The 25576-nt window shown below is 39.5% G+C and overlaps 1 protein-coding gene across 1 annotated transcript in view; it reads left to right on the top strand.

Annotated features, from left to right (window-relative positions):
• The window catches only part of LOC114352794 (adenomatous polyposis coli protein), a 46146-nt gene that overhangs the window by 5454 nt on the left and 15116 nt on the right, over window positions 1-25576 (top strand). The window contains 5 exon segments of the mRNA XM_028304526.1: window positions 16612-16986; window positions 19028-20437; window positions 20521-22471; window positions 23372-23544; window positions 23614-23626. Of these exon segments, the coding sequence (XP_028160327.1) occupies window positions 16690-16986; window positions 19028-20437; window positions 20521-22471; window positions 23372-23544; window positions 23614-23626 (3844 nt within the window). The 5' untranslated portion in view covers window positions 16612-16689.

Below are 25576 nucleotides of genomic sequence, written 5' to 3'. Positions count from 1 at the left end.
ATTTCATTTTCGTTTCAAATATCCATTGTCTAGTAATCAACGTAACTGTTAACTAACTTGACTTAACTAACACGAGTGTCGCTTAATGCACTCAGTTGTAGCACTTAAAGCAATTGTAAATCTCAGCACCTTTACTCAAAAGAAATCCGGAAACGTGCTCAAAGCTGTTCCAACAAGAAAAGACACTCCGTCAAATTAACTCGTCTGTTTTACTGCCGGATGTTTACTATAACTACTTTTACTGTATTGTTTATTTCCAACACTCCCCTTACATGACGCTTACGCCTTTAGGATAAAGTTGAAAATCGCATTCTTAAAACACCAGCTAATTCTGAAACTCCAAATCCATGGTCTTTAAGTCTAACGGAGAAGGTGTATAATGCATTTGTTTCACTAAAAATTTGTTCAGAAAAGTTCAGTTCCTAAACCCCGGGCAGTTAGTCAATTTTTTTAATCGATGCATTTCTAAATCGGTCAAGACGTGAACAGAGTTTTTGTTCGCTGCGATTTATTCTTGGACTAATTTTGATGGGTGGTCGTTATTTTAAACAGTGGTTGTCACAACAGTAACTAAGTTAGTAATTTGAACGTATGTTTAGAAATAACCTACTGGAGTTGTTTGAGACAGCATTGTGCTGTTAATAAGAAAGAGATGATCCGTTCTAAGTTATAAAATGCAAACGTAAATAAAAAACATTGTTATTAAAGACAGTCAGATTATCAGATATTTAGAAAACTTAGTATCACGATGACTAGATAACTTAAGCTTGTGTGGCACCCATATTAATGTACAATTACTAAGTTTCTTAAAATAGCTAGTACCTAAGCTACCAAATAAAATAGCTCTAAGTTCTGACAGATTAAAATAAAACATAATTTTAAACACATAAAAATAGCAAAAGAATTGATGAAGATATCTTATTATGAGACATCAGAAATGATCAAAGTAATCGATAGACAACAATACATCTTATAACACCTGCACGCTTCAAAGCCCGTTGTAAATAACGTTTTATTTATTGCTCGGTGACCGACCAACCGAGTTAAATGCAATTTATTACCACTTTTAACTTCCTAATTAGCTAATAATCTATTAATTTAATTTACATGTAGAAATGCCAAATGCAACTATAATTATTGGAAGTGCACACGCACTTATAATGAACTAGCGGCCGCCCGCGACTTCGCCCGCGTGGAATTTTGTCTGTCACAGAAAACTTTATCGCGCGCGTCTCTGTTTCAAAAAATTGGATTAAAACTATCCTATGTCCTTTCCCGGGACTCAAACTATCTCTATGCCAAATTTCATCAAAATCGGTTCAGTTGTTTAGGCGTGAAAGCAAGACAGACAGAGTTACATTCGCATTTATAATATTAGTATAGATTTTCTACGTACACATCATCAAAGAACATCAACTGCTGAATATAGGCCTCCCCCAATAATTGCACAATTTATTATCCTTATGCTTCTTACATTTCTTATATTCGGCGATGTTGTTAAACAGAATTCAGTTTTTTCGGCGTAGTACGAAAATAAACAAGCCTCTCGTCAAATTGCGAATTTTGCCGAACATGCGTTCTTTGTCAGTCATCATCATCAGATCATTTAGTCTCCAATGCAGGAGAACGACCTTCTCTCGCAGTATTTTTTTTTTATGTGATAGGAGGCAAACGAGCAGACGGATCACCTGATGGTAAGTGATTACCGTCGCCCATAGACACCCGCAGACCCAGGGGCGTTACAGGTGCGTTGCCGGCCTTTAAGATAAAGATGAAGTATGTGAATATACCTTTAGAGATCAGCATCACTTACAAATCTCAAGCTATTTAATGACGAAGCAATTTCAACGTTGCAAGTCCGAAATATCTCAGCGTTCCCACGTCTTTCTTCGGTTATTTTCACACATATTGCCATGTTACACATCTTTATAAATGCGAAAGTTAACTTGTATATTTATTAGTTTGCAATATCAATACATGTTTTCATTGAACTAATCTCATCTTTCTCACCTAGTACAGTCAGTAAATAGTTTGTGACACCCAAAGTGACCAAAAACCTTATTTCAGTTGTGAAAAAGACGTAGCAAACTTTTTGGCTACTTTGAGTGTACCTGAAAAGCAATTATCGTAGTATGTTAATGTGCCCGTTGTCCCCGATTCCTTGAAGGTGTGGCCGCGGAATACCAAACAAGCTGCGGGTTCAATGCCTGGCTCGTGCAAATATTTGTTAATCAACGTCACGATGCTTTGATCAAGCGATTGTCTTCGGTTGGAAAATCAAAGGCCTTTAGATCTTAAGTTGGTGTGAGATTACTAGCTTCTTACAGATAGTCTTTGAAGGGTGCCCTACGGCCCAAGATACGGTCTGAACTAATCTAAAACATTACTTCTTACCAAAAGCATTATGAATTTTCATATCTCTGAAACTTGATAAAAAAGAGAATCCCAAACAATCTCATCGCCCATTTCACCAGATTTTGTTTGCAGTTAAACCTACTTAACCTATTATTCTTCTCCAAGATCCTAAACACTTTCACATTCATAATACTCCTCAAAAGAATCCTTTGAAATATAAACTAACTTGGCAGGTCCTTATTCCCTTTGTGACTCATGTTATTCATTATCTTGAAAGCTTCGAATATTGAAAGATAAATATTGTATTCATTCCAAAATATATTCAAGTGAAATGTGACCTTTGAACTTTGCGCAACCTCCCGCAAATTCCAGAAGGCATTGTGATAAAATTCCATGACGGGACCGACATTTCGATGACACAACTTTATGTCCATTCCTTGAATACTGACACAATTAAGTTCACCTTTATTGCTGATAAAATAACAGCTGTTGAATTTTCGAAGGTTTTTGCAGAAATGTTTTCACAAAGTATTAATTACCAAAGGGCTGTTCTGCAACTCTTTCTAGTATGCTTTTATAGTTCTAATCAGGGTCATTGTAAGCTGCCACATGTTTTGATATCGCTCATTTACAAGTATTAACCACCAGAGGCAGCCATCAAACCTAGTTAACGTTACGTTATATTAATCATCATCATCATTTCAGCCATAGGACGTCCACTGCTGAACATAGAGCTCCCCCAATGATTTCCACAACGTTATATTTATAACAAGCCTGCAATATAAAGTTAACTTTGAATATAATGTGAGTTTTGAGTCACTAAGGCCATTTTAAAACCTTCTTTGACAATTATGATAATGGGTAGAATGAACTGTTTATTAAAGTGACAGGAGGGCGCGATGCATAGCAATTAAGCAATGTCTACACGGTAAACGCTGCAACGGTGTTACTTGATGAAGAATGTGTAAATAGTCACTACAAGAGCCTATCTCGGAATGCTCGCCACTGACGGGCATTTGGCTCGACCGTTACCGCGGAATCTTAGAGTAGGCGCACACCGTTGATTTTCAGTTGGCCGATAGTTGTACCCGATTTTAAATTGTATGAAGAATCGGCCAAATTGAATCGGCGTAGTGTGCGCACTCCCATACATGCCCATACTGATCAACTACCCGACTGAACTATCGGCCGACGAAAAATCAACGGTGTGCGCCTACTCTTAAGAGCACTATACTTTCCAGTCTTAAAAGTTTTCTAAAGCCAGTGATATCTTGATTTATTAGTGCATTTCTCTTTACATCACCCGGTGAAATCGACGTTTCTGTGTTGCAGCTGAAAGCCGCTAAGAAACCCGAGCAGATAGCATTAAGGTTAATATCTCGCAAACTATAGCAATAAGACTACGATAGGTAACGACCGGCATGCCGCTGTATGCGCACGCGTCTATGGTCTATTGTTGACATGACAGCGCAGTACAAACAAAACGAGATATTACTGTACTTGTCAGTTGTCAAGTGCGTGACTATAAAACTGTAAATGTATCTTCTAATGCACTCTCAATGGCAACAGACTAAAATACATTTTGTTCCTCTGTTCTAAATCTGTAGAATAAAAGTGCGAAATTTTGCAAAATGATAAGTAAAGCACACATTCCTCAAGGTAGACCTTGCAGTTGCATATCATTTGTGATATCACATGCTACTAAATATTTACAATTTACATAATACATATTTGATACTTATTTTATACAGCACATCTGTATTACTTCCTGTATTCAGAGTATTTAAAAAGTTTCCATTTCCTATTTTATTGTAACATCATAATTTTAAATTAAATTACTGTCATAAAACATATTATCATTTTGCCAATTACTAACAATCAAACATGAGAATTCCTGAATGTTTGAATTTTACCAGACGACTAGTCGCTATTTAAAATGTATGTAACATAGTAGAAAATTGTACCGTTTAGCAAAACCTTCAATATCTATTACGTGTAAATCACAATATAATGTATACTATGCATGCAAATGTATGGGAAGCCGTAACGTGAAGACTTATGACGTTCGCAAACCGTTTCAAGCTGAAAGGAAATATGCACTAGCTAGAGTCGTGTAGAGCGGAATATTTAATCGATACTATTATAAATGCGGACGTTATACTGTTTATAATACGGTTATGGTTACTAAGTAAATTATAATTATTGTCTCCAACGCTGCAACGTTACAATTTTCATTTTTTGGAAATTTATTATTAAGATATGGGATGTAAAAGCCTGAAATAAAGACTATTTATTATTATTATTATTATTTATTCGTTTTGTTATGAGTTTCCAAACAATTTTAATGAAAATTAGTCACAGGTATAATATGATAAAGTTTCGACAACATTCTGAATGAAATTACACCACACCATGTTACTGCAGATTCATAATTGGGTGTTAATGTTTGTTATTATGTCTGTTTCTAAATGAATGCAATTTTTTACTGGCATGGACTAACCAGGTATGATGATGGGGTGATCCACATAAAAATCATATCAAATCTACCTTGATGGGGAAAACAACGGACCGTAAAAATGGAGGTATAGTAGAAGGTGAAAGGGGGATGAAGTTAATGATCCTGAAAAGATAACAAGGAAAAAAGGTTACACGATGGCTAAAAAAGTGTATTGAAGAAAATGCAAGTGTTTTCGAAACTATTTCTAACAATGTTACATTCCAGGTTTAGTATAGGTACGTTTAGTTAAATAATTCCACAATTATATCATCATAGTGAAACACTTCAATTATGATAACTAAGTGAAATGCACAATGAGTTGTCTGTCTCAGTTTATGTGCGTGCCAAATGTTTCGTCAGACGCGGACTTTCTTCGTCGGTGGAAAGTAAACGCATCACGGTCTTGACCTACGTCTGAAAATATAGTAATTACCGACTTATTACCGGGGGCAATGACCGGCGGTAGGTAAACTTATTTAGATTATGACTCATGGGCCCGTAGTTACAATACGTGCTTAGTCTTGATTTTACCTTTACTGGATAATTTACACATTGGACTTGCTCTGTTTGAACTTTATGGCATTAATAATAGCTTTAGAATTAAATTGAACCTTATTGTTGATAAAATTAATAAAATTATGAAACAGCTTCACATGGCAGCTACGCTGGTGAGATAAGTTGCACTTCTCTATAACATAAGACACATTTTATTGTACCTCACTCACTATCTCGATGAATAAAATAATATTTGATACTCTAGTAGGTACAAAACTACACTCAAGATCAGATTCAAGATTGTGTACATAATTAATCTAAATATTCAAATGTGTCCTGTGATTAAATTTTTACCAATGCTGGAGTTTAAATCAAAATTTTAATTTGTTTTAACCTCAAACTGAACTAAGATATTGGCCTTAAATTAAATACCCTTCTCAAGATTGAATGATAGTGATACGGGTCATATTGCCTGGTCTCCGAGTTGTGGCAACTAGTGAGCAGCGTCAATTGCCCGTACTACAGTTAATTGTCTGTACACAATTAACAGGATAAGTAGGTACATTGCGGTTGGAGTAATGGTGATAACTAGCTCAATGCTATTGTACATAATTGTCATGTTTATATCTTGCGTTCCCGTACACTGCTATTTTCTATCACTCTGTTAAGGTTCACCCTCTGGTGTCAAGTTCCATAGGACAGGATTATCAGTTATTGCTCAGCAATTAACTATTTCTTGTTAATTAGGGCCGGAAGACGTAGTGTGGTCAGGCCTTACTAATAGATGGACCGACGATCTGGTGAAGATTGATGCGGGCACGTGATTTAGCTGAAACAAACGAATAAACTATTGCTATTACGGAATCTGAAAACAAGTCTCAACAAAGATTTTTTTATTATTTCCCTTCTCTTGCGAAGTTGCGCGTGTGGGTGATAATTGCACATTGAAGCAACCGAAACGCGCGTTTTCTACCAACGCTTGACATATACGAATTCGAGTCGTGAAACAAATTAGAGTCCATTAACCTTGACAGAAGCTACCCGAACAATACTGGAAACAGAAAAATTCAACATAATGTGACTTACAAACGTAGGTAATTTTGTCATTTTTGTCTCTTTATTTTCTTTTCTTGTCTTGTCTAAAAGCATTGAAACTTGCATTTTTCTCTATTATCTTGAAAAAATTGATTGCCTAAGGTGGTACCCACGACTCTTCGCTTGCCAGGCGACTGCTCTGACCTCTGAGAGAGCATTGCAATTTAAAAAAAAATCACGATTCTTTTTACTGATGTTACCGCTAAGTTTTCAGGATAATTATTGCCTAATTCAATTTTGTAACCATCCAATCTGTCCATTAATCAAGTGTGGCTCATATTCACGTTTTCATATCAAATAATAACGCTTATAAAGTCCATTAGAGCAGAACTTTTAAAAGCCCGCCAACAATCAGGCACAATCAGGCGCCGGTGAATCACGCGCAGGTGATCGCGGCAAATGGCGGCCGCGCGTCTGCCCTGCGCGTGCGCTGACTCATTATTATCTTAGTTGGACGGCTATAGATCACTAGAACACTTTTCTAGGACACACATATGATTATCCATATAGGAATTGAGCACAATAATGACCCTCTTGAGACTTCTCCATAATCTTCTTTATTCTTTACATAAATAACTGCAGAGTTCTCGAAAATCAATCACAGACTTCTAGGGAAGTGAAGAACGATATTTCTCTAGAACTAGCATAAAGATTTATCTGCAGGGAACTCAAAATCTATCAGTAAAGAGAAAAGCTGTGATCTGGCTCTCAAGTCTTAGATTACTCGAGTTTAAATAAAATGTACAATAATATCTTTTGGTTTATAAATATAAACCAATGTTATTATGCAAAAATAAAAGCAATTATTCTCAACAGTGACAAGACAAGATTAATATTATACATGAAGTGATAAATATTCTGTTTTAATAAATCAATCTTGCCTGTCGACAAGCTCATTGAAATCCAGTGTAAGAAAATAAATATTTAGTATCGTTACTTCTGCTTAGTAATGATTTAAAGAAGCAGTGATTACTGATAATATAATAATTTATTTCTTCTTATGTCTCATTGTCGTATAAGCTTGTAGCTGCTTATCATTCAGCAAAGTCGCCGCTTGTATCAGAATTCAGAAAGTAGCTGTGGCCAGTATATCGTCGATGTAAAGTGTGTCACGACTCAAGCCATCAGATTAGAGCAATTGTCTTGGCGCTGTTAGCGTGATAGATAAGCCGGGGGGACTGGAGTGATGGGAGGCCTAGATCTATCGCGGAATATCAGGTCTAACTAGCCCTATTTTAAATTGTGATTTAGATCTTTCTCCACAAGTCCAGAACATAAACCAACAGCTAGATTTTACCCTCAATATGAACAAAATGGTTACGTAAATATAAAGGAATGCTTACATTATCTCATCTGTCTGTACAGATGTTTAAGCAAAAATGATTCTGGTAATTTGTCAAATTCATAAAGTAAAAATTCTAAGAAGAATGTCTGACTCAATTCGTATAACAATGGTGATACTGTTCAGTCTTTTGCTCACAAACTCATTAATACTTCTACATAAATGGTAAACCACTCTCTTGAATGCATGTTTTGATGTTTGCACATTCGTCATGATACAGGTATTACTGGCATTGTTTAAAATACTCAGTGTTTTACTCGTATATACTTCTGTAAATATTCATGAACTACTGTAAAGAATTCATGTCTCGAACACAGAGATATGTCAATACTTTATTCACTGTAATTAGACCTTAATCCTAATAGAAACAATATCTTCTAAATTACTACTTTCATCATCGCTAGCACCATGATCTCGCCCAACATTGCTGCAACGCCTGTCTGTCCTGTGTCTGCCGACCTTTCCGATTACATCACGAGCCACTTACCTGGAGTGAGTCAGCCAGTCAGTGGGCGAGCGCGACCGGTTTCAGCTCGCTCTTTTTGTGCCAGGAATATGCACATGCACTCGAAATTGTGACATTGAAAAGTAGTTACAAACTTCAACGCTGCGAAAACACGTCCAGAAATTATCTGAAGAGTTGAAAACCCGTCTGTTATTTCTCTTATAACTCGGACTGTCAATTGTATGTCTGCGATTCTGAAACGAGTTAATTAAACAATTCATTAAATCAAACATTTCAGATGCTTGTGTTCACAACATCCAACAACATCACACGAACGTTCATTGGGGAACTTGAGATGCCTGTCTCAGATATTATCATTATCCGCTGCATTTTTTTATGCTGACATAATAACTTAACTTTCACTGATCGATATAACCAATTCTACGGAACGAATTGTTTTAGATCGCTCGCATTTGAAAAATTATAGCAATTTATTTCAATTGTCTGTAATCTTGCTTTGTCTAATTTAATGGGATAGAAAATAGTTTTATATGACATTAGCAGCTCTGTTACTACTTTCCTGTTTTACTTAAACTAACATTTAGCCCGAATAGCATAATAGCCCTTTAATCCGTTCCATTTAGTTAATGGCGTAACGTCAAAGTTCCTCTAATCTTGGCCACCCACACTGGGAATTTCATCTCCCATTTAAACGCTTTTGGTATCCTGCTGCAGCATTACATTGTTGTTGTCTGCCTACGCGGCTAATTTATATTCAACATTGAAATCTTCGATGCCATATTGGAAGCTTGCGCCGCCTGTTGTCTTTTTATTGATATTTGCATATCAATGTTACGACTGACAACCAATCGACAGGCTTTGTTTTGAAAATAAAAACGACTGTAAAGTACACTACTCTGTTATACCGCTGTCCGCTGAGCAATAGTGACTGATCAGCTTTTCATGCAATAAATTTTGTTTTCGTTCAGGTAGTCCATTAAGGCAATATCTTCAACCACTTCCGAAGGCCCGTCAGCCAGGTCACCGTTTCCTTCCTGACTTCACGCCTCATCATGATCACCATCAAAGCTCTTGACCTCTTCTAGCGGGAAATTGCCAAACACTTCCCCTCTACGAAACATGCGGAGTCACGGGTTGAAATCTTTAATAGCGCTAAGGTTAATTCGGTGGAAAATATCCTTGGGAAATGCCTTAGGTTACCTCCCATTGATGAGATAAGATTTACCATAGATTTGCATTTAAAAATTGTCTTCTGATTACATGGTTTTACAAATATTTGCTATTGCTTTAAGTAAACTGCAGTTTCTCATTACATTTACAGATAATGGAAACGTATGTTTTTGCAGTATGTTCGTAATGAATGGCATGTGTAAGTAATACGGAACCAATGTATTATGTTTGACAAAACTTCCTGTACCATGTATTCACAAGAGCAATGTAATTTATAAATTAAATGCAACCCTCGTGGGAATCGCGTGATGAACCGTCATTGTTGTATAAACTGAATATGCCAAAAAAATGATATTTATCAATGTAACGACTCATTGTGACTGCATAATGTATGTACTCCAGATTCAGAAGTCACCTGACGCAACCGAATGGAATCCAATGCTTGGTATTTGTCTATGCTTACGTAAGCACAAACTGATCTATGGCTCCGAACAACTGGCGAGAGGTCGTGATGTATATCACCACTCTCACTTTCCTATCGCATCTGCAAATTGCAATTATCTCGAGACGAACTCATTTATTCGTCTGCTAGCTTGCGTTTTACGTTTTTTGTTATGTATTGTTTTCTAATAGAGTTTTTTGCATCACATTTACGTTTTACAGCATCACTGTCATGTCGCGTTGATTAATGTTTATAATTGGCTCTCGCATTTTTTATCTTGACAATTTAATGTAAAAACAACTTAATAGAAATGATGAATTTATTTACTTTCGTTTTTTACCGGCATGTTATTTTGATATTAATCTGACATTAAAAGCTGTTTTTTTTTACAGTTAAAAACGCGAACGTGAGATAGTTCCTACATTGCTAGCATAGATTCTTGCGTGGGAAGTGTTTTTTATGCATTTGTTTTTAGTAGTAACCGTAGTACTATTTATTTGATGTCGTCAGTTGCGGAACCATTCATAAAGTTTCTGAAACAAAAACTGCTTCACGATGTGTAATGTTGACATGTTCAGAAACCAGAACAGTATTATTCAATATCTTTAGGTGGAAGTTCACGACAAAAACCCAAATAAAGTCATTACTCACGTGTATTACGTGTGCTCATTGTTGTTTTTAACTCAATTATGTATTGTGTGGCACATTCTGTTCCTTCATTTGTTTTCGTAACTCTATGTTATGTCTTATTAGGTAAGGCGTGTGACGTTAATTTTCCCTAGTACGCTCAGTTTTTACAACTCTTTTAATCTTACAACACGTTTGTTTTAATGGTCTCTGCGATATGCGTACGTTGTAATTATTCTAATGCACGTTGGCTCGTCACTGTATGAAGTCACTTTCTATTACATTTTTCGTTCCGCGGCGTTTTTTCCCTTTCGTGTCGCCTAGCTAATTAATAGTAATTGCATTCGTTACCATTTCCACAGCTGTTACGTAATTAGGTTCAACGATCTTATTGTTAGTGACACGCTCTTCATTCCTCATGTTTATCTCTTTGTTTTGTTCTCCCTTCGTTTGTTGTTATTTACTTTACGATCCTTATCAATATTTAGAAGGAATTTTTTGATGGTAGCATAATAAATAATTGCTCTATATTTTTGCTCGTGTTATCATGCACGAGCTTAAAATGTTACGTGAAATTTTATCATCGCATTCTTTTGCTTTCGGCCATCGATAGCCTCGTATCAAACTCGTAAAATTTAATTACTGCGCATACTCGGACCAACATATCATCGCCGTAACTCGTNTAATTCTTCTGACGCTAGTTACTGGTATAAGAGTCGTATACTTTTATTTATATCCAGGGCCATTCAGTTTTATTAGATTTTGTTAATCTACATTACATTATCTCTGACCATGTGGTATTTAGCACGTGCGAAACGATTTGTCACTCCAAATACCAACTTGTCGGTGGAATGTTCGTGTGTCGCGTCCCATTTCTCTCGGTCGGTATCAAGCTATTAATTATCTTGTCTTCTCTTTAAATCCAAACGATCATAACAATGTTAGTGATCTGATGGATTCGCAATCATTACCGCAGAATTATATACCAGTAAATCACTAAGTTTAATCTATTTGGACTAGAAGAATTTTGTAGCGTTTGAAAGGCTTCTAGCGTTGACGTCTAACGTTACGTCGTAATATTACTTACAATGTTTAGTAATTAATAAGTTAGAAGCGTTAATTTTATCGTTTTAGATTCAAATCTTATCCAACAGTTTTAACTAACTTTTAGTATCGATCGCAATTTCAATTACATAAAGCTAAGTGCGTTATACAAAACTTGATTGAAACTTTTGATCGGTTTTGGGCAGAAACTCTCTGAGAACATTAATGAGTTTTGAGCGTTGTTTTGTGCCAAATACGGCCCAATTTTTTTCGTAAATACTGCTAAATTCTCCAAAATTCGGTCACGTATCATATACTCCGTATCTTTTTTCAATTCCAATACAGTAGAAGATAATTTTTGTCGTGCACGGTGCATCCCGAGCGCCGCCAAGGCCGGCTGTCGCCAAGAATGCGATCGGTGCCGCATTGCAGCTCGATGCACTGACCCGCGCGGCATCATACGCGTATGCGGACGGCAAATGATGCAGCGAAATTTTCTCCCAGTAGATTCCATGACAACATTGTGGATTTTGTACGTCCAAATTCTTTTCTACAATTTTTATTGTTTGCAATTCGTGTCTATAAAATAACTGATGAACTTGATTGTGCGGTTTCTTTCATCTTTGAGAAACTATGCGTATTGTTTGCATGTAACATATCAATATTACAGTTTGAACCTGTTTTGCAAGGTCCTGAGAATTCAAGTTGTGTTCGTTCGTAGTAGGTAATTTAATTTAAAAAATACAGACAAGTATTATACCCCGGAGAACGAAAAAGAATAAAATTGTGTAATCAAATATTTTCATTGAATTTAACCGATTGAGTCCCAGGCGGCATTAATTAATGTCATAACAATTGATTATCTATTGTGTCTAGATTCGCGGAGCTTGAAGGATTAATCAATATTGACATGTATTCCAAAAAACAATTTGCATGACGGAGTTTCTTCTTCATCTAACAACACCAGCACGGTGCTCTATTATGTCACTCATTGTTACGATTGATTCACGCAAGCTTATACCATCACATCACCATGCAATTCACTTTCCCCTCACGAGCTATAAGTACAATGCCTGCTCAATCACAATGGTGACCTAACCGACAAGGTTCTTCTACACATGCGTGAAAGATACTTGAGCGAATCCGCGCGCGAAACGTCCATATGTAAAACATTATGTCCATGAATCTCTCAAAAACGAAACGTCCTGTTGGTGATCATTCCAATGGAGAAACGACTGTCAGAAAACGCTTGCAGAAAGCCATTTGTGCGGCACGGACACCAGCCAGCCCGAATGGATGTTTGCGCGAAAGACAAAGTCGGCAACAAAGCTTGCCTAAACTAAAAACTTATCAGTCTTTCGCGCAAGTGTCCGGATACGACCTGACAAGGTGCCCATGATCATTCTTCACTCCTGTCACTACATACTTCACGTGCAATAATTTGCTGTCGCCTTAAAGGTCTTCGTGTCAACATTATCCAAATCCTTGGTTAAGGACGTAATTATCTCCGAATATGGACAAGCTTTGTAAACAACTCGTGAATGTTTATTGCGTTAAATAATAGCGTTATTTATAAGTAAGGTCGATTTTAAACCAAGTTCAGCCATATTTAACAATTTCATTTCCATTTATAAGTCTATCCGTTTTAACTTTCCTTGGTTGGATGCCAAAGTGCAAGCTGCATTGTTTTCTGTTCTTTTATTCGAACTTAATTGATACCTATTTCATTTTACGCTGCAGAAAGTGCCTTATTGTTTCGCTTGTGAGACTGAAATTGGTTTTCTGTATTGGTTCGGCTTCGTTATTGAACGTCTATTTCTTTAATGTATTTATTTAACTGAATGAAATTTTCTATGATTGGCTGTGTATAGTGCCTATAAAATATGTAATAAACATATTTCGTCTTCTTACTGTCAAATTGCATCACACAACCCTTTTTTGTAATTACGTACTGGTGACAAATAAGTATGATCTTTTAGATGAGTCTCCGATGAAACATTTGTAAGCGATCAACAGATAAAGTGTAATAAAATGTTGAGATTTCTTTGAAGTTTATCGCTCCTAATTAACAAGATTACCCAATTCTTCTGCCCTTCACATAATTTCTCACAAATTGGACTTAACAAAGATGTTGTATTAACTAATATCGCATGGTGGCTGAGCACAATATGCCATCCATCACCATGACGCCGCGTCTCACTCCAGTTGCGCTGACAGCCGGGTGCTTCGCGAATTCCATGCACTTTCACTGTAAGTGCCGGCTTTGCTTTCGTACGGCTAATGGCTGGAGATGGCTTGTTTCTGCTTTTATAATGGCCGGTTTGGATTCGAGTAATTTTTGCCGCCACATCGGTAAAATCTTTAGTAGTAGGTAGTACAGTCAGCGTCAAAAAGTTTGTGGCACCCAAAGTGGGCAAAAAGTTGACAACACAAGCGTAACAAACGCCCGTATTCACAAACATTATTTAGAGGTCTCACAGTGCGCGTGGACGCACAGGGTCATACACGAACCAATCACAGAGCTCTATTCAACGCTGTGCGTTTGATTTGCTGCGTCACTTAAGCAAGCATCGTTTGTGAATACGGGTGTAAGACGTGTTGCGAACGTTTTGGCTACTTTGGATGTCATGAACTATTTGACGCTGACTATACCTACCGTTGTTTGGTCTCGCTTTTTATGCATCGATAAAAGTGTGCGTAATTTCTCAAATGTGTGTTGAGCTTCGTTTCTATCAGCCTTCATGCTTCATAACCAAAAGTATCTGGTAGTTAACCTATTTGTCTGGTGTTTGAAGCTCAGTGACGTCAGTACTTTGGTAGTGTCTGCCAGACAATGTTATGCTATCTACACCGCGGTCATGAAATCTGTTTTGTGTACTTATCTCTTAACTAGGTATTAATAAGTTAAGATATGAAAACACGACATAAGAGTCTTAATTTCTCTACCATGCTGTTTACTTTGGGATTATTGGAAATAACGATCCAGTGTTACATAAGTTCCTCTATCCACAGTAATCCTTATGAATCTCTACAGCGCCGAGGTTATCCATAATACCATAAAGCGATCACGTCCTGAACGGTTCAGTTAGCGCGTTCAAAAACATAACTCTATTTATACCGACGAACTTCCTGCACAACAAGGGTTTTGTCACCGCTCCAAAACCGTCCTCCCAACAAAAATGAGATATTACTCCGTTAGAAATAGTCCACGTAACCACATTTTTCTTATTCGAATTTAACAAGACAATCGCACGAAAGTCGAATACAAAGTAAAGCTGAAACATAATAAATCAAAAAGTTTTAGCAGCTGATAATTTTGACGATAAAAGCAGAAAAGACATGTGCCGTATATTCTTGTTCGCACGCGATATCTTTTTCTATGTGATACTATTTTGGCTTAACATGAACATTTTAGCGAAGCGCAGTAAAGCATAGTAAATCTAGTATAATTTTTCCAGATTATTTCTTTTAACGTTCTCTAGAAAACCGAATAGCGTGGGTAGCTAACTTAATCCCACACATCTGTCGTAATATAGTAGGGAAGCCGATGCAATACCCAAGCCCACTTAAAACTTCGTGGCAGCATAGTTGCACGCCATCCAACTGTCCGTAAAAGCTGTGAAAGCATCACTTACATACAGCCAACCGCGGCTGCGGTCAGGATGTCCTAAATCCGGAACGACCTACTGTGGACCTACGCCGCACCCGCGCCGCGGAGCGTACGTAAACGTAACCTTTTCATACCTACCTCATATTTGCGTAACAGTTCAATGACACTAACATCACTAACACTAGAGCCCGTCTAAGGCGACCTAATTGGTAGCGCCACACACGATTATTACACTCGATGAAGACGTTGCTGACTCATTTTCGTTGTCCCTAATTCATCTGTGCTATCTTTATCTAGCTCAATCTATTCTACGTTAATGACACAATCATTGCGGTCTACAAATGCAAACTAATTTCGCTGGAATATTGTTGTTAAATGAAAACTGTTCCGACGTTAAGAAGCTTCAAAGTCAAGAGCAAGAGGGCCATCGAAACGTCGTCAAAGTGCCCTCGCGATGCGGGTCAAGAGACCTGAAATAACTAGACGGAGCATAAAAGACGCGCCACCTTTGACTTTGCGGCACGTCCCGCGGCTAAGTTTACAAACTAACCCTTCTATATCTGATACCAGTCTATTTTATCTATATTATAAAAGAAAGTCGTGTTAGTTACTCCACTTATAACTCAAGATCGGCTGAACCGATTTAGCTGAAAATTGTCAGGGAGGTAGTTTAGAGCCAGGAGAAGGACATAGGATACTTTTTATCCCGTTATTTATTGCCATTAAGGCGGAACAAAGTTCGCCGGGTCAGCTAGTATCACATAAAAATACCTAACCTTGTACACGTCCAGTAAGTTATTATTTATATCAGACGCGTTTACGATGAGCGTCGTGTGTAATGATGTATTTCGGTCTTACTCTGCAATAGCCGGGTAACGTGTTCACCATGTGGCGCGGGTCTTAATTCCCCCAGTTATGCAACATGTGACATGTCTTTTGTACCAACTTTCGACTTGTTTTATTTACAATTGCTTTAAAACAAACTTTTCTCATGAATGCGTCAGCGCCGCTAACGTCTACTGCACTAACGTTTTCATTCATAAATTTCGGATAAGCGCCGTCTGCTTATTATTTTTTAAAAGCTCAGTAAAAATTTAAACTCATAATATTTCGCAATTTTTCACTAGCCACTGGCATTGTTCCAAAAGGAGAATAGTTACTGCGTGTAATAAATTTAAAATTCGTATCACCCGTAAGAACCCTTCGGCCGGTGTAACTAAATATAATTTTGTTTATTGCCGACCTATTTTTCAATGTATTCTAGAGCAAGATAATATAAAGCGATCTGGGGTTTATTTTCGCAACGCTTTAGGTTCTTACGGTTTGTTTGTTGCAAAAACAGCTGCGCTAGATCAAAACAGTTCACTGCAACGAATTGTGACGGTATCCAATACACCTACGTGCATATTGCCTACTTTGAGTACGGTTTGGCCTCCACTGCTAGCGTCTAATTTCACTCAATTCACAGTTAACCAGCTTCTAGCAACCAAAACACAAAACAATGCAAACAAATCGCCTATTTTAATAAAGCAATCAGTGCAACAAGATGAGTTCTCGGGATTATTACAAAGTGACGTACACAAGCAAAGACTCTGAGCGTCCCAAGATGTCCACACTGGACTGTGTCCTCGACAACGACACAGAGTTCAACGCGAACCAGTTCAAACTTTACGATGACTTCACCACCGATCTGCGGATGAACTTTAACCCCATCAGGAATAACTTCCAAGAGCTAGCTAGGAAGGAGGCCAGGAGGAGGATCGGCGACCCCAATGACTCCGGTGTGGACATGGAAAACGGGAACCCTCTTGATGACGTTACCGCCTCTAATGATAGCGATTTGGTAAGTCTAGTGTGTAATTAGGGACATATAACTGTATTACTCCAGAGTAGACAACGTACAGAAGAAATGTTTGGTTGTTTATTCTTGTAATATTTTTTCGCTTAGGCGCGAGCGATTGCTTACTAGTGATGGGTCCTGGTTGGAAATTACGTCATCCCTGATGACACACAACTTTGGTTGACCAGAACATTCGAATTTTGTTCTCTCCCTAAAACGTCGCCTCGGTACATCCATATGACCTATGCCAAGAGAGCCCATAATAATATAGTTTTTTCTCTGTAATTTCTTACTCTGTGGTAATAATATTTATTATAGCTACGAAGCTGTTAGGATTCTGTTCTACATTTAAATTGAGCTATTTAGATATTCGCTACGGTCATTTAACGTTCGAAATAATATTTATATCCAAGTGTAATCACTTTCGAAAGTTTCTTATTAAATAGTTAATTAACAACTGCCGCCATGTTTTTAACTGATAGCAATCTGCTTTACTAATAATTGTTTCTAGTTGTTTCGAAGTATGATTCTGTATCGATATTTTGATGAAATTGTACTGCTAGATTAAGCTTGTGTATTATGTAATGTACATAAGTACTAGCTTGTGTTTGCATTTCGAAGGACCAATTTGTTTGTGAAACATCATGTGCAATGCAACTCGTAGCGTTATGAGCCTATGTATATTCAGAGCTTAATTCAGGCGTCTCAACTCTCAAGTTTGGGGGCGTCAACCTTCGTGAAGGTGACGTGAAATGCAGATCTGATAAAACGAATGGGCATGACTAAAGTCCCCCAGACGGCCTATTGTTTGTGACCGCCGGCCATTGTCCATTCAGCACGGGAATCGGCTGTTTCCGAATAATTGTTCCACGTGAAGGAAATTAACGAATAAGTACCGATCGTTACATAAAATCGAATGCATTGGACTAAATGATAATATTGTAATTGAATAACTAAACGCTTATTTGGTTAACGAGATGTTTAACATTAGTCGGACTTGACTGATTCTGTTATCGTGTAAACAACTTGTCTCATTATTATTGTCTAGTGACAGACAATAGTGGTAATGACTTCTAATTTGTATACATAATTCGAGGTGCTTATTGTCACGTATTCATTATTTTTGTCTTGAGTCTCGTTAAAGCTGTGTGGCTATGTGCGATTAGGCAATCCCCCATCGGATCAATGAGGTAATAAAAACTTATCAGTTCTTGTCTGAGTTAGTTTGGAAAAAGTTTCAGCAGAATTTATAAGTTCAATTTCTACTCGTAGTAAAACAAAAGAGGCAATGTTAGTTTAATAGTTCATATAAGTTTAATAACATCGTCAAAATAATCGGTATAGTTCCCCTCGCAGCTTTAGCCTCGTTTAATCAATCCCATGTCACGGGCACATGTGTCATGCGGCTCACACATCCACGGGGACCGGCTAATGAACGGGGCGATGACTTACGTAATGTTCGTAACACATTGTACTACTGACTCATACAGAGCGTGCTTTTCTCGGCCTGCAATTAAAATAATTGTTAACCGTGAGCAAACTAAAATTATATTCAATTTTCCACTTACAGAATTAGAATTGAGTTTTGTAAGAATAGATGTAAATTATTTCCAAAAACGTTGCCTAGCCGTCGAAGAATGTATATGATTTCCTCCGATTCAGCTTTTTCCTGAAAACAATGACTCATTTGGTGACAATGTTGTCATATTAGAATGCACAGCTTGACACCGCTACAAGGTACTTGAATCATGATATTATGTAACGGCATATTTAAAAAACAAACCCAATCGCAACGAATACGCGGCAATTGGCACTGTGCACATTATCTGGACAATTATGAATTAATTTTGTTTTAACAGGCACAGAGACAGTAATAATAACATGCATGTGTTACCGGCCAGCCTTGACCGGGCGATTAACTACGCTTGCTCATTTCGGGCACTCGTCTCTAGTTGATTACCTCACGACACTCACAGTCCTTAACCTTGACTCCGTTGACCATAAACGACCAACCTTTAAATTGCTTTCTCCCCGCTTGTTGCAGTTGGAGAACGAAGTGATGGTTGATCCCTGGAGCAGTATGGACTCATCGAATTCGCCGTTAACTGACTCCGGACCCTCCGCCAGCGAAGACTGCACCCCATCCACCTCGAGCGAACCTCCCCGCGGGCCCCTGGATGCCTCTCCGCTGTCCCCTGATGCGCGCCGCTTACAGAACCCAAAAGATGCCAAACCCTCAACGAAACATGTCCCTCCAAAAAGTACAGACAAGGCGCGCTCTCGGGACCTCACCCTTGAGCTGGAGACCCTGGAGCCTGACCCTCTCCCACGCCGGCCGCACTTCCTCGACGAAGACTACCAGCCGCCGTCCAAATCGAACATCGAATGCCGCATTCCCAAACCGCACTTCCTCGACCATTCGCCCTCGCCCGACGAGTTTGACGAACGCAGCGACATAACCAATCCGAATTTCTTAGACGATGAAGTCGATGGCGATGATAATTTAGCACAAAAGAAAGTCGGCGCTCTCCCGAAGAGGCCGGCCAAACCTCAAACCTCTACTTATTCCTCTCACGAAGATCGCCCACATAGGACAAGTTATAGAAGCACCTTGCACTATGGGTTGGAGAGTGTGGCGCGTTCCAGTGAGCGTGACAAAAGGGCTTCCCAACTCTACCGGGGGACCTGGCCAGGGGAACGCGACGTCTGGACAGGTCACGATTCGTCGAGCGTTCGAAGCTTCTCCAGCAACGGCTCAAACGATTGTCCTAGACCGTCATCCAATTTAGACAATAAGATGGACTGCGTATTTTCACTGATTTCTCTTTTGAGTTTGTCGCCCGAAAACAACGCAGATTTGAGTGCACCCCTTTTAGACATGAGTCGGTCAGTAGAAAGCTGCATCGCGATGAGACAAGCCGGTTGTATACCGTTACTGGTGCAGCTGATTCATTCTAAGGTGGCAAGGGACACGCGAGACCGCGCCGCGAAAGCGTTAAGAAATATTATTCACACGCAAACAGATGACAAAGCGGGTAGACGAGAGGCGAGAGTTTGGCGATTACTAGAACAAGTTAGAGAATACTGTTACGTTTTAGAAGACGTCGTCGAAGCTAGGAAAGAGGGTAAGGAGGTTATAGAGGATGATGCGACGAAGCATCCGAGTCAAAGCGTGGCCGCTTTGATGAAGCTATCTTTCGATGAAGAACATAGGCATGTTGTGTGCCAGTTAGGCGGACTACAAGCACTCGCCGCCCTGGTGAGCGGCGACCAGGCGGCGCACGGGAGCAGAACTGATGATAACACGTGCCTGACGATGAGGAAATATGCCGGAATGACCTTGACCAACCTAACATTTGGCGACGGAAACAACAAATCGTTGCTCTGTTCGTTTAAGGACTTTATGTTGGCGTTGGTAGAACAACTTGAATCACCAAATGATGACATGCGACAGGTATGTAATGTTGAATAACACTTGTCATAATATTTTGTTTTGTATAATATCTTGCATATGATAATAATATTGTTTGTTTACAGGTTACAGCGGCAGTACTAAGGAATCTTTCATGGAGAGCAGACACCAACAGCAAGCAAGTGCTGCGAGAGGTGGGAGCTGTCAAAGGTTTGACCAAAGCTGCGATGACCTGTCAGAAGGAGGCGACTCTCAAATCGGTATTATCAGCTCTATGGAACTTGACAGCTCATTGTTCAATGAACAAAGTAGCATTATGTTCTGTCGACGGAGCCCTAGGGTTCCTAGTCGACATGCTCAGCTACAACTCCCCAACGAAAACGCTGGCGATCGTGGAGAATGCGGGGGGCATCATGAGGAATGTCTCCAGCCACATCGCGGTCAGAGAAGATTACAGACAAATTCTCCGGGAGAGAAATTGCCTTAGTGTCTTACTGCAGCATCTGAAGTCCCCGAGCTTGACGGTAGTTAGCAATTCGTGCGGCACTCTTTGGAATTTATCCGCCAGGTGCCCGCAGGACCAGGAGTTCCTCTGGGACCACGGAGCGGTCCCGATGCTCCGCAGCCTCATCCACTCCAAACACAAAATGATAGCCATGGGCTCGAGTGCCGCTTTGAAAAACCTACTGAATTCGAAGCCGGGGAAAACGCACATTATCTCCCTCGATACGACGGCGCGAAGTATGAACTTGCCCGCTCTGCCGACCCTCGGCGCGCGGAAACAGAAGGCGCTGGAACAGGAGCTAGATCAGAACTTAGCCGAGACTTGTGACAACATAGAACCGGCCACGTCCCCTTCCACCACCAATAGAGACGAGAAGAATCTGTTTACGGCGACAGAGAGACAGATCGCTATGAATCTCGAAAGACACAGAATGACATCTAGTTCACCGCTCATGGGCACGCTCACGTCACAAATATCTCTCAGCCACAGTGCACACTTAGCGAGTTATCTAAGCTGCAGTAATACACTGCTGAAAGGCGCTCTAGTTACGCGGTCCAGCGGAGGCAGCTCCAACAACGTTAACAGATCGGACAGCAAAGACTCCGTGACCAGCACTCATTCAGACTCCGTCTTTGAAAGGGTCATGCGAACGGGCAAAGTCCCCGTGCCAACGCCGAGAAGTAAAGACTTGATGAAGGTCGAGACGGGCAGCGAAGCGTTTAAGGTGTCTTCGAAGCCGCTCGCCAAAGACGGCAGCTTCCTTCGGTACCCCGCCCAGCCGCCCATCCCTCCGCCCAGAAGTACGACCGAGTTGAGACCCAACTTTACAGAATCTGGTTATGACGTCGACCAAGATTCTTGCGACCAACCAGTCGACTACAGCAGGAAGTACTCTGAGACGAAGGTGACCGAAGCGGAGCCTTTAGAAAAGCCAAAAACTTCAAAGAAGTATTGCAAGAAGGACAGTCCGAATACCTTTGGAGATTACCAGGAGACAGATCTGGACCAGCCCACGGACTATTCTCTGCGGTACGCGGAGCATCAGTCCGAGACCGGTTCGGACCTGTCGGAACCGCCGGAGCCTTCGGACACCATCAAACACTTCGCCACCGAGGGCACTCCTTACGAAACTCCAATCATATTCTCAACCGCGACATCTATGTCTGACCTTCGCGTGATCGGCAAAGACGGGAAGCCGAAAACTCCTAGTACAAAAGAAAACCCAGAGGCGATGACTCATTCAGATGAGAAGGACACATGTTCGATCGAAGACCCGCCTCGGCATGACAATGACTTAGCGGCCACCACTCCTCAGGCGTCAATGACCGAATCTGATCAGAAACGGGGAGTGTTTGATACGAAGTTCAGTTCAGGCATGATCAGTCCTGAGAAGCCCGTGAACTACTGCGATGAGGGCACTCCAGGGTATTTCTCTAGAGTGAGTTCGTTGAGTAGTGTGGGCGAGCCGACTGAAGAGGATTGCTTGGCTAAGAAGAACGCCATGGCCACCATTAATGTCGAGCCGAGTCCTGAAGAACCAAACATTAACAGCTCTGCTAAGGACAAAGAAGGTAAAGCATCATTTTTATATCACATTATTTAATTGGTATAAATGCAACAAATAAAAAACAGATTGATTTCAATCTTTCTGTTGCACAACAATGAATAACTATATTCCGCTCTCACTTGTGCATAACTATACTAATTGTTCGACATTTGCTGGAGTTAAATGTGAATTTAACTTCATTCGACTGTATGATTATAGTTACATATTAAATGTTACGATTTAATAAACTGCGTAACATTTAAATGGATGATAAACAATTTGGCCATTGATTAATATATATTATTAGTTATTAGATCAAGTTTAGTGCTGGGATTGACATTGCAGGCGTAATAAAAAATTGCAATAGAAATTCTTTACACTGGAAAGCACTTAGTCTTCTTGGCTGAATGAACCAATGTCACACGCTTATGAAATCCGATACCGTATCTGTGACGAAGAATACGGAATAGAATAAAAGCCGAGTTTTTTTTTATCCACAGCGAGAAAGCTCTTGACCTTCGCCTAATTCAAATTCATTTCTTCAGCAAGTAGGTTTATAAAAAGTCTTTTACACTAATAGAAATAGGCTAGTATCCTAAAAAAAATATTTTAGTCCGTCTTTTTTAATATCAAAAAATATTGGACACGTATATTTTTAATTGTCAATCAAATAAATAATTACAAAGTTACGGTGCATTGAAGTTCCTTGCAACGTCACGAAGTGCTGCACTTTTAAGCACTCATTGACGGGTCTCTTCTTTTGAACATTGGCGCGCTTTATCTCTATAAACTTTTATTAGTTTGAAAAAGTGAGAAATACGTGTTGAGTACTTTTTGATAAGTTAACTGACGGACTAATTAGAACTTGCTTTTTTACCCAGGAAACATCCCTATTGACTGTAAAGATGTCTTTATTATTCTCCAGGCTCAAAAGCGGTAACGTTCGCCCGCGAGCCGGTATCCGTAGCGGCGTCCGGTGGAGGCTCGCCGCGCTTCGTGCAGGAGACGCCGCTGATGTTCTCGCGGTCCAGCTCGCTTGGATCGCTGCCCGACTGTTCGCATGACGACCAGGGATCCGTGCTGTCGGAATTCAGGTGTGTAATTACTTCTGTTACCTTACTAATGTGTCATTCAGGAAAATAATTTGCTTAAACCATCTTTGTACAGTCAGCGTCACATGGTTAGTGATACACAAAATAGTCAAAAAGTTCGCAAAAGCATCTTTGCTACAATTGTAATAAGGTTGTGTTGTTAACTTTTTGGTCACTAACACACTCCTGTACGCGGCCATCATAGGACCAATCGTAGTGCAAATCCTTGGGGGTCTTTTTTACAATAGACATTCTATGATTGTAACGAACTCTTTCCCCGTTGAATCAACTCTCACTGATACATTGATGCAAAGACGATGATCGGTTTAAATATAGAAATTCAACAACTCACAGGTTTAAATATGTTTTAGATTCGATTCACAATACTCGCCTTGAACTTGCTTCCAAAGCTCAAACCCATGCAATAATAATTATGTAGGTCTTGTAAGTCTGATGCAAACTTTATAGTGGCTCGGAACATCGCACGAGTCGCTGCGCAATACATAATATTAGCCAGCAGGGCGAAGAAACCTGCGCGCACCTGCACTCTCAGCTGATAACCGAGCCGCCATTACGTTTGAATCGGAATGTACCAATTTGACATCTTTCTTTAATTCATTGTTCGTTCGTTTCAGCCAAATGACGTCCACTGCTGGACAAAAGTCTCCTCCAAGGTTTTCCACAATGCACGGTCATGCGCTGCCCGCATCCAAGCTCTTCTCGCGACCTTTACCAGATCTTCGGTCCACCTAGTAGGAGGCCTGCCCACGCTACGTCTTCCAGCCCGTGGTTGCCACTCGAGAACTTTCCTGCTCCAACGGCCATCGTCTCTACGAGCTGTGTGCCCCGCCCACGGCACTTGATTTTAGCAATTCTGCGAGCTATGTCGGTTACTTTGGTTCTCCTCATTTCTGATTCGATCACAGTCTACGATCAAAGTCAAAGTCAAAATTTCTTTATTTGTTTAGACTAATAAATAGTTCTTACAAATCGTCATATGCTCTTAAGGAGCCTCTACATGTCTCATAATCTTTTTACCCTACCAGCGCTTCGAGACCAACATTTGGCAAGTGCTGAGAAGAAGCGCCGCAACAAACTCAGTCACCACTGTCTGCCGGTTAATATAAATAAATAGAAATAGTAGTAGTAGGTACATTCGATTCAGGAGCAGTTCACTGAATTTACCATGCATTCTTGTATGGTGTATCATAAGAATGGGTATACAAGATTGCGTGGTATATTAAACAAGGTAGTGACGTGCTAATATCTAGACTTTACAAAATAGTGTAATAAACCAAACTTACTATGACATGTATACCTCTAAACTCAGTCTGAACTGAGTTACGAGCATTAGAAGTTTGATGATTTTCATACTAGATTTGCTTTTTGCGCGCAAAGTTTTGTAAGAAATTGCAACAAAATAGTGAGATTATATGTGTAAACAAACAATACCATCCATTAAGGGCTCCAGACATCAATGTGGAGCAAAATCAGCGCAATAAAAAAATAGCGCAATATTTTGTTGCAATTTCTTACAAAACTTGCGCGCAAAAAGCAAATCTAGTATGTAAAATCATCAAACTTCTAACGCTCGTAACTCAGTTCAGACTGAGTTTAGAGGTATACATGTCATAGTAAGTTTGGTTTATTACGCTATTTTGTAATCAAAAAACAAAGTTTAGTCAATGGCCGCGCGAAAAAAAAAAGACGCCACCTTCCATACAAAATCTGGTATTGCCATTTCTGTCTTGTCAGGGACCACTTTTTTTTTCAAAATCTTATGAAAGGGGAGGTCGATTTCTCGCCCACTGTGCGCCGTTTGCGTTGTGTTGACTCGACTCATCACGTCACGTCACTTGTTTATTACGATGTTTTCGCGGACCACTTGGAATGCCTCCAGGGACCACCGGTTAAAAACCACTGGTTTAGAGAGTAACCATTGCAACATTTTTAATTTGTACACCGCAAAGGTATATAACGACATGTTGATACCATTTTAAATGCTAACTTAACACTTATGTACACATGTTTGAACAAAT

Source organism: Ostrinia furnacalis, unplaced genomic scaffold (assembly GCF_004193835.3).
Source record: "Ostrinia furnacalis isolate ACB-3 unplaced genomic scaffold, ASM419383v2 OfSCF1453, whole genome shotgun sequence".
Lineage (NCBI taxonomy): Eukaryota > Metazoa > Arthropoda > Insecta > Lepidoptera > Crambidae > Ostrinia > Ostrinia furnacalis.
The sequence above is the reverse complement of the archived record's forward strand: the minus strand, read 5'-3'. Positions and strand labels throughout refer to the sequence as shown.